The sequence below is a fragment of the Typopeltis vanoorti genome, chromosome 12 (genome assembly GCF_054136105.1).
Source record: "Typopeltis vanoorti isolate ZY-2024b chromosome 12, IOZ_Tvanoo_1.0, whole genome shotgun sequence".
NCBI lineage: Eukaryota > Metazoa > Arthropoda > Arachnida > Uropygi > Thelyphonidae > Typopeltis > Typopeltis vanoorti.
In genome coordinates this window covers 78,308,575-78,319,216 of record NC_143560.1, presented here as the reverse complement: position 1 = coordinate 78,319,216, position 10,642 = coordinate 78,308,575, and the positions used below count along the sequence as shown (strand labels likewise).

Genomic DNA, 10,642 nt, shown 5'->3' with positions numbered 1-10,642 from the left:
TATTTTATCTCTTGTATTTGATTTTTTAAAAAGTATTTAAACAAGAAGCCAATTCCTCCCTGAGATCTTGGATTGTCATTCTTTAGACTGACACTATTTTCACCAAGTCTCTGTGTTTCACTCAATAACAATGTCCCATTTTATTTTTTCTGCTTCCAGTAATAATTCTTCTAGTCTTGTGCTAATAATGATCTACAGTTGTAGGTTTTGAGAGTTTATTTTTCACTTGGTTAGACTATAATAAGTTTATTTTAATCCTTTATCCAAGTGTGAGCAAATAAAGTTTGCGCCTGAAAGTATCTTCAGGACTGGGGTAAGGTAGCAACACCAGGCAACTTATTACAAAGGTGGAGAAAGCTCTCATCACTCCTATCTCAGTATCTCCCATAATGCAAAGAACATCTCCTTGAGGATATGTGTAATGCTATGCATTAAGGCAAGGGCCACTACCCATACCGGTTTCGACCTTTATTGAGGTCTCGTCAGTGGGAGCCAGGCCCAGTAGTGGAGACACCAAAGCAGATTTAATAATAAGGTTGTACACCCTTTGGCAACTCCTATAGGTTGGGATGACCTTTCATTGTTTCTGCCTTGGTGAAAGCTAATCTTATTATACAGTTGTAGGTACACAAACATAATTTTCTGTTATTAGTTCTATTAGATTTTATGTTCTTAGACTGCTTATAGTGTTTCTGAAGCCTCTCATCAAGAGCACAACCTCCCCAAAAGGTTTAAGTCTGGTCTGTCATATGGATAGAGAGAGCGAGAGTCAACATTCTTCATACAAGGCATGTATATTATCTACACTACAGCAATTCTGGGATGACAGACCATGCCATTCACATGACTAATCACTGGATGAAATGGGGAAGAACCTCCCTATTATACAGAAACAGATACAAATTTGAAAGACTCTTTCTGCAATCCACTACATTCTCTGAATTTAAGTAAATATGGCTACTTCACCTTACCAAAAATGTTGGAGACAATCCTCTTGAAACCTTTAGCAGAAGAACATTCAATTGAATACCAGCTAGGACTTGAGAATCTCATCTTTTTAAACTCTTTGTTTGACTTCCTGCTAACGTGCTTGTCAGGTAGGCTTTATATCTTTGTGCCCATGCCTTGGTGACCGAAGAGAAATAATGCTCTAATAATTTAATAACTAAATAAATTAACCTATTTAATTATTTTTCCTAGGCATGTAATTTCTCCTCTAAACAATGTGATATTTAATATCTAAGCATGCAAACCAGATTGATGAATTTGCAGCCATTATCCTTTTCCCACACTCTCAGTCAATTTACAAGGACCTATCATCCATCCCTGCAAAGTGATCACTAAGTAATTCAACTATTTCTTTTGTTTCTCTCATCACCTCTCTGCTATCAGCATTCATTAAAGTCTTCATCCCATAATATTCTTCTTTTATACCTCATGTAGTGAAAGAACTTTCTGGTATTTCTTCAGGCCTGCTTACTTAATTGCTTCTTAAATCTGATTTTGTTCTCCTTTATGATGCTAATCATTCTTCTTTTCTGTGTTCTGCCAATCACCTTTCTCTTTAAATTCCTTCCACAGCATTTCTTTTTATGCAGCTCTTGCTTAATAATGTTATCATCCACATAACCCCCACAAGATTTATCCTCCTGCCTAAGTATTTTGGCTGCAACAGTGGTCTGAGGAATGTTCCATATGAGGATAGATTAAGGGTGTGTGAACTGCAGAAATTGGTTAATATTTAGAATAGAAATTGGTTTTCTATTCTAAAAAGGAGGGAATATGATAAAAATACATAAGTTACTTAAAGAGTTTTATAGGATTGATGTAGGTGAAAAAGTTTCAGTACTTGGTTAGAGGGTGCAGAACAAGAGAAGTTGAATAAAGGTGTGGTTAATAAGGGTGTAAGAACTAGATTTTTTGCTTGGAGAGTGTGAATGAGCGGAATGGATTGCCAGAGTCAGTTGTAAGTGCTTTGTCTGTAGGTGCCCGTACAATAATACTGTTTTAGAAAATGTTTTTCAAAACTATCATCACTAATTTTTTTTTCTATTCTATTAAAAACAAAGATGTATGCCACTGTTTAAAAGTCAATTTTTCTTTTTCATTAAATTAAACAGAGAAATTTTCTCGAAGAAAACTTTATTATATTATTTAGACCTTGTCATATTATCAATCACACACCATCTATAACACCAATATGCAAATATTACAAAATTAACAAAAACAAAACAAGTATTTATATTCATATGACAAATATCCATATTCATAAAAGTGAAAAGGCAAAGGTTTCATAAACTTTCATTTACTAATAAATTATGAATATTATACAATCACAACAGCCTAGTGTTCTTTTTGAAAAGAGAACTAGTACATTTTAAATACATGTGTTTATGAAAAATATGAACAAACTACATAAAATATCTGTTTACTTTTTGGTGAGACTTTTTTTTTTTCGCTATGACACTATCATATCATATGTGATATGGTGATAAACTAATGAAATGAAACCTCAATACCAATAATTTATATATTTTTTTAAAAAATATAATTTGGAAAAAATGCTAATTTCTCAAGTGAAGTCTTGTAAGTTAATCGTAAAACCACTTTCACCACATGTAAATGCAATGTTAGAAACAGACTTACGTAGTAAGTAAAGTGAGATAAACTCTGAAATTTAGTGATATAGAAAATTAAAAACTTCAAATGTATGAATGTCAGAAATTCCTTTCACTGAATCATTCAAACAAGTCGGTAAGTGCAAAATTTTAGCTGTGGCACTCAGATCATTCAAATAATGTATAAAAAATATTAAGAAATATAATTCCAAATATGCTCATGACTAAATATTTTACTTTGCATTTATATCAGTTAAGTTAATATGAATCCATGGGATAACTGTGAAAATGACTTGTTACAAAATTAAAAAGTCATACAAAATGGTATATTAGAAATGAAAATTTATTAAAGTAATGCTATAAAAGCTAAAATGCTACACTGGATTATTATTTTATGAAGTTTAAATGTGAACGCTTATTATTATTTCACCCTCCATGGAGCTAGCAGACTCATCATGGGAAGTTCGTTCAATTGACAATCTGAATCTTAAAATCCTTAGCATTAAAAGAGGATGCTCTATAGCATTCTAAAACTACTTTTGTTCTAGGTCTGTGTTTTGGATTATTTCCTGCTACTCGAGTTTTAAATGCAAATAGTTCTTTCCTGTCCTCAGAGATGTAGCATTTCTGCCATCACAAAAAATTTCGGAAATTATGTAACCTCCTGAGCTTAACATTTTATAAATAAAAATATGATCAAAAATGCAGAAAATATTTCTACATTTTCAAATTTTATATATAAATTAGCAGTGTTTATGGCAAAAATAGCAGCATATTGTATAGCTATTAAGAAAACTGCCACAAAGATAAAATTTTGAATTTCATTACACAAATATTTAATGTATTTTAGACAACTATAAAAAAAAAAGTTTCTTCAAATAGCATTAAACAATTTTTCAATATTTTGAGCACTACTGCCAATCTCTTCAACTTTTGAACAGGTGAGAAAATGTCTAACATGGGAGAGGGTTATTTAGAATTAATACCGAGGCATCTAAGGCCAATAGGCAGGTGTATTATTCCTGTCAGTTGTGCTTTCACTAAATTGGTGTGTGTGTATGTATGTGAGAGAGAGAGAGTCACTTTCACACCAGTTTAACTCACTTTGGTTGAAGGCATGGAATGTGTTTCTATGCCTGGATTCCAAACTGTAACAGAATATGATTCATAGTGTAAGTAGAAGCCACAGTGCACCATTCTTATTAGTGAAGAATTGTATTCAGTAATAACAGTTATGTGTTACATGTGAACCAGGAAGATAGTAAAAATTAAACATGTAGTATGGAAGTATTCATATGCAAAACACTTGCGTAGCCTTCAATAACTTAGCAATGTTAAGTTATTGAAGGCTACACAAAGTAGCCTTCAATAACTTAACATTGAATTATTATGGTGAATTATGAAGTAATACAAATCAGTGTCTTATAAATTTTACTGAATTTAAGCTATTTTTAACTAAAAACTGCATAAGAATCAGTTAACAGTAGAATGCATATTATATATATATATATATATATATATAATTTGCATTTCAAAAAATGAATGGTATATTCCAAATTCATACTACAAACAATATTTTAAAAAAATAATAGTAATAAAAATAAAACATTACAATATTTATTCAAATATTAAAACAATTATTTTAAAATTAAAAAAAATCAATGTTAACTAACAAAACTTTTATTCCAGCATTTTATAAGAGCATGTTTCATCTTTGAAGATATTATATAAGAGAAGCACGTCATTTTAAAATATTTGGCACACTTTATTACATCACATGAAAGTTTTTACAAAACTTTTTTACATATTAACTTATAATTAGTGCTTAATAAAAGCTAGTGCTTCAGGGGGAGAAAATCTAATAGTTAATTTTGTACAAACAAGAACTCTACAGAATAGCATATATTCAGTTTTCAAGCAGATGTCTGCAACCACACTGGGCAGTGCATTTAACACTTTAAATTAGCAGGCTGACTCACACCACATGTTCTAGGTGCTGGCACTGGAGATGCGAGATACGTGGGTACAAGTCTCACTGCAATCGTTCTGAAATGAAATTTTTTCAGAACGGTTTTCATTTGTCTTCTTTGGGAAGTTATAAATGACAAAGAAATTATCTTTAATTTGGAGTAAAAAGATAATTTCTAACTTAGAATTTAATTTTATATAATCCAATCTAAAGAATGTAATTTAATAATTTATTTTCTCATAAAAGAAACAACAGGCCAAACAATTTACGTAACAGAAATATAAGATTAATACTTATCCATTAAATAAATACCTTCTACCCATATATTCTACCCATAATTTAAGAAATATAAATTAATCAAAACTATAAAACATGCTGAACATCTTTCATGATATTACCTTACAACCATTTTCTTTCTTGTTATAAAAATTATCCAGAGAGATATAACTGTACATGTATCAATATTACTTAACAAATACAACATACCATTTAGTGCTGTAAACATTAATTAAATTGTCCATGAATGTTGTCTAATATATAGTTTCAAATATAACTATTTGCTATTAATAATATATATGTGTGAGTGTTATACGCATGCACTCTATTGCCTTAAGAAAAGCTTTTTCTTGAAATCGTTGATAAAAGAAGCATACTATCAACGATAACTATTTAATATCTATATTTTGGTTAATTAATATTCACTTCTGAGAATACAATGCATTCATTACAAGTTTTGCTATTTATAATCTAGTTGAGAAAATTAAACAATGGTTTCTAGAGGCATCACTTTTATTACCACTGAAGTTTCAAAAATTTGTGGCCAAAATATTAATACGCTCAATATAATGATGAAAGGAAAAAAAATTAAATATGGGAGAAAATGCAATAACATAAATATGTTCATAGAGTATATAGTGTTAATAAATATTAATTGTCTGATAATTCAATATCCAATATAAGGGGGGAGGGATTTGAAAATAAATGTTTAAGGAAGAAAGTTACATGAGAATGAAATCAAGAAAGCAATGCATTTATTAAGTGAGAATTCCAAAATATAAGGATTATAAATAAAGTGTAATTTAGCAAATGAAGCAACAGAGCAGATTACTAATAACCAGTAACAAAAAGTGTTGATAATCATGATAGACTAATGAAACATATAAGATGATGAAAAAAATGGAATTAAATATGCTATGGAGAGCAATCCATTAGTATCTGAAAACTGTCACAAATTGTTACAATTTAAACAGTAATTAAAGGAAAATATAGGTTGAAAACCGAATCTCCAACCAAATGCTTTTTTTTCCCTCTTTTTTTTTTTTTTTGGGAAAGAGTAAACAGTGAATTGGGACACTTTCAGGTTACAGGTTCAAAGAGATCCCATTTAAGGATTTCACACTTCTTGGACCTCATCCTACACTATCGACAGACATACACATCAAATGATCAGTACAAAAATTACTTTCACCATCACTTGATGAATTTATATTACAAGCTGATGGAATGCTAGTAAATAGCAGAAAGAGTTATTTGAAATAGGCCTCCTCACACTTTCGCTTATGTTCATTACATCAAAAAAATTTCTGTAGACACTACCAGCGAACTGGTCAGTCTTGATTTCACGTACATTTTTAATTGGTGCTCTTTCAATTATCCAATTGTGTTTAGAAATTAATTCGGTGCTTGATTAACTGAGAGTTTGGTTATTTGAAGATGACATAATTGAGAACTTTTTTTTTTTGATTGCTAGACATATTACCATCTCCCTCACTATTATCTGAAAAATGATAAGCAATGCCATTATCTAAATGATTTACCATCAGTTCAGGCATAATCTATTAGTGCACTGTTTGCCTACTAGTTGTGAAAGGATACTTATGCTGTCAGTCTTCAAATTCGAAAATTAAAGAAAATGAAGAACCTATTTACAAGCATTATATTGCAAATATAACTGCATTTAATCCAGGTGATCTAAGTGGAAATTTATTTTAGTAATCAGAAGGCAAAACAAAAACAAGTACAAAGTATCCTTAACCAATTCTAGTTCTTGGCAGTACAAACTGGCCTTAATGTGATTAATTTGTCCCACGAGTGCATTGTGCAAAACTAAAAACGCTTTAATCAAATATAATAATTAATAGAAGAAAAATACTTGGTAATGATCTTCAGGGAATGTCCATAAAGAATTTTAAAAATAACTTCAACTGTATACCATGTAAAGATAAAAAGAAAATACATAATTATAGAATTTAATTTTTTTTGTATCGTATACACAGTGAAGAAAGCATTTGTTATAGAAATATTTGAACACAGTAGTTTGAATATGCTGGCTTTCCTTTTTTCATCATAAAGTTTCTGATAGATGACAAGAAGCTTCTCTAGGCATTGGCAAAAGAACATGCTTCTTTCAGCTTTTTCTAAAGAAAGATAAAGAAAGAGCTTTTCACTCTTTCTTTATCCATAATTAACAAGGGTAGAAAATTAGAATTTTTAATTGCAAGTCTGCTTGTGACTATTAGTGGAAGATAAACAAATAACACATCTGTTTCCAATGGTTGATGGCAGTGGCGCACCCAGAGGGGGGAAAGGGGGACCCTGGCTCTCCCAAAGAAAAAGGGAAAAAAACACTAGAAAATTTTCTAAAACTCTTTTCCTAATTAAAATTCGTTTTTTATTTATGTTGTGTCGTGTCTTCTATTTCTATACTACTTATGAATTAGAGATCATTGCAGATGCTCAGTCATATGTTGTATGCAATGTATAGTGTGTATTCTCAAATCGTTTATTCAACTCAGGATTTAATCTTGGAGGGAGGGGGGGGCAAGATTAAATCCTGAATGCACTACTAGTTGATGGAACAGTGAAGCAGGCAAACACTTGTTTACTGCCCAGCGATTCATGGTAAGCTTAGCATGCAATTCAAAAAAAATTCTTTTTTCAACTAAGAAATAAAAAAAGATCAACTGGAAATTTGCACCGTGTAAAGTAAAAAGTGTTATTTTTTTCAAATCACTGCAAATGAAAAATGCATCAATCAAACTTGTATTATGCAAGGCCCAGCTGTAGTAATAACAAACACAAGTTACAACATCTGAGAATATGGAAAATAGCAAATAATATATCTACCTATTTAAGAGAAATTATAACTATGGAAAGAATTTATGAAGAATGAAAGCTTACTGCCAATCAAATTTTTCTTCAATTGCACTCCTACTTTTAATATACAGTATTAACTTTGTATGCTGATACACTTAGAAAGTTTATAATTTTTTTTTTAATGCCAATTCCACTCACTCAAGGTTGGAATCCTCTAGCACATAATAGTACCTTGGGGGGGGGGGGGTAATTCACTTCAGCTAATCGATTTAATTGGTGAGCTAAAGGTTATATAAATGGGGAATCCTGATCTAGAGATAAAAATTATCTTTTTTCATGGGTATCCAAAGATGAACATTTTTTTCATGCTACTTTGGTCATGAAATTTTGGAGATGACAGTGATGTCATACCAGTCAAATATTTAAATATGGCAACTATGTACTACTAAACAGCTAACAAAAGCCTTTCCTTTAAGACTTTTTTGATTCTAGGAGTTGCAGTAATGTCTACCATCAGAAAACGGTTATACATTTTCTGATGGTATACAGTTCTGAATATTTACTGACAAGAGATAATTAAAAAAAAAAAAAACAATAAAAAAAAAAATATATATATATATATATATACTGTATTTGCTGGCATATAAGGCGCACTTTTTTTCTTTGAAAATAGGTCTGAAAAACAGGGTGCATCTTATACGCCGATACTCAGTTTTTTATTATTTTAATTTCTGGAAATTTTCTCTGTTCCGAGTTACGCGATTTCTTTATTGCTTCCTTGCAGTGTGTGTGAGCATTCCAGTTATGATTGGTGCAGTATTAACAAAAGATCGTGCTACTAAATGACAAAGACAAGCCGACAGTTGAGTTGACATGCTAATTCTCTTCAACCGAATTCCTTATATAATATCTGAAACACATTCGCTATATATTTCTTCATTTTAACACGTTCACTTGAGTCATACAGCATTTTCTGTGGGAGAGGGACATGCGATTCATTAGTTAGTGCTTTATATCCCAGTTGTCTCTAATTGCACTGTTTGTTGAGAAACATATTGCACAGCCTGCAGATGTCTCTGTACCGTATTCAGTGATACAATAGGAATGTTGTACGATCTCGAACTTCAAAAATACATTGAATTTTATTCTATGCATTAATGATGCATAGCTGAAAATTGCCACGGACCCCCTGAAGACCTTTCACGTACCCCCCAGGGGTACGCATACCACACTTTGAGAAACACTGATGTAGAGTTCAGTGGATGTGCATGCGCTGCCATCGATGATCACAGCTGTGTCCTGTTCGTTTAAACTTTCCAATTGCTGTCGCAGTTGTGAATGGTGATAAATTTCTGCTGTTAAATTTTCTCTAAATTTCTTGGCAAATTATGGCTTAAAAACATCGGCATTGTTACAGTATTGCATACAAGCTATGTGTGATTGCGTATGCTAAAGAACATGGAAACAGGGCTGCAGATAGGCATTTCGGACCACCCCCAACTGAGAAAATGATAAGAACTTGGCAGAATCAGGAAGAGGATTTAAAAAAAGCAACTCACAGTAAACATAACTTACGAAGTGAACTGCAAAATGGCCAGAACTTAAGGCAGAACTGAATGCTTGGATTTTAGGCCACAGAAAAGTGGGACTTTCAGTGTCTACAAAAATGATTATTCATCAAGCGAAAGCGATAGCCACTAACAGAGGGATCGCCAACTTGACTGAATCAACATCATGGTGTTCAAGATTCATGAAGAGAAACCAGCTATGTATGTGGACTAAAACAAAAATATCACAAAAGATGTCAGCTGAATACGAAGAAAAAATGATTGAATTTGATCGATTTGTCATTAACGCAAGGAAACAAGAAAATTTTGAACTTGCGCAAATAGGAAACATGGACGAGGTTCCGCTGACTTTTGATGTGCCCTCAAACAAAACTGTAGATTCCAAGGGCACTAAAAGTGTTACTATTAAAACTTCGGGGCACGAAAAAACTCACTACACGGTTGTTTTATCCTGCTGTGCTGATGGTACAAAATTGCCACCACTATTGATTTTTAAAAGGAAGACGCTACCCAAAGAAAAACTGCTTAAAGGAGTGTTTGTACATGTTCATGCAAAAGGCTGGATGGATGGAGGAGGAATGAAGTTATGGATAGATAAAATTTGGTCTAGGCACCCTGGTGGACTGTTGAAGAAGCCTGCCATACTAGTATGGGATCAATTTCATTCTCACAGAACAGACGATGTTCAAGGAATTGAAAACTCAGTTAGCTGTAATTCCAGGAGGTCTAACTAGTCAGCTTCAACCTTTAGATGCCTGTGTTAATAAACCATTTAAGGGATTTATGAAGGAGAAGTGGAACAGCTGGATGCAGTCTTCAGATTTTGAGGTTATGCCATCAGGAAGAAGGAAGAGGCCTAGCATTTTGCAAGTTTGTGAGTGGGTCAAAGCTTCATGGGATGCTGTGAAAACTGAGACAGTGGTTAAATCATTTAAGAAGTGTGGAATTAGTAATGCACTGGATGGTACAGAGGACAATTTGTTGTATGAGGACTCAGTGTCTCTTCATTTAGCTCTGGAGATGAATTTCTGGGTTTTGAAGATTAAAAGGTGGGTACTCTTTCCTAGTTAGATTAAGTGTTTGTTGAAAGTAGACCTACTTATTACTTTATATTTGAAATACTGTAAATTCATCATAATATTCAGTGATAAAGTTTTTTCCTTAAAAAATGTGTACAAAAAAGGGGGTGCGTCCTATACGCCGGTGCGTCTAATACGCTGGCAAATACAGTATATATTAAAACAGAGAAAAAAATATATAACTATGAAACTTCAAAAGTGTATGGTCTCATTAAAGTTGAAAATTTAGAGTCAGTATAGGCTGTAACTTAAACAGACTGCCAAATTCTGAGAGCGAGGTCCTAGAATCGTGAGAGTTTTGTATACTAGCTG

The 10,642-nt window shown here is 32.2% G+C and overlaps 1 protein-coding gene across 1 annotated transcript in view; it reads right to left on the bottom strand.

The window, feature by feature from the left end:
- Positions 1-4,310: 4,310 nt before the first annotated feature.
- LOC150100912 (uncharacterized) overlaps positions 4,311-10,642 on the bottom strand; it is a 155,184-nt gene continuing 148,852 nt past the window's right edge. Inside the window, exon 5 of the mRNA XM_090401549.1 lies at positions 4,311-4,664. Within this exon, the coding sequence (XP_090257675.1) occupies positions 4,608-4,664 (57 nt within the window). The 3' untranslated portion in view covers positions 4,311-4,607. The remainder of the gene's footprint in view (positions 4,665-10,642) is intronic.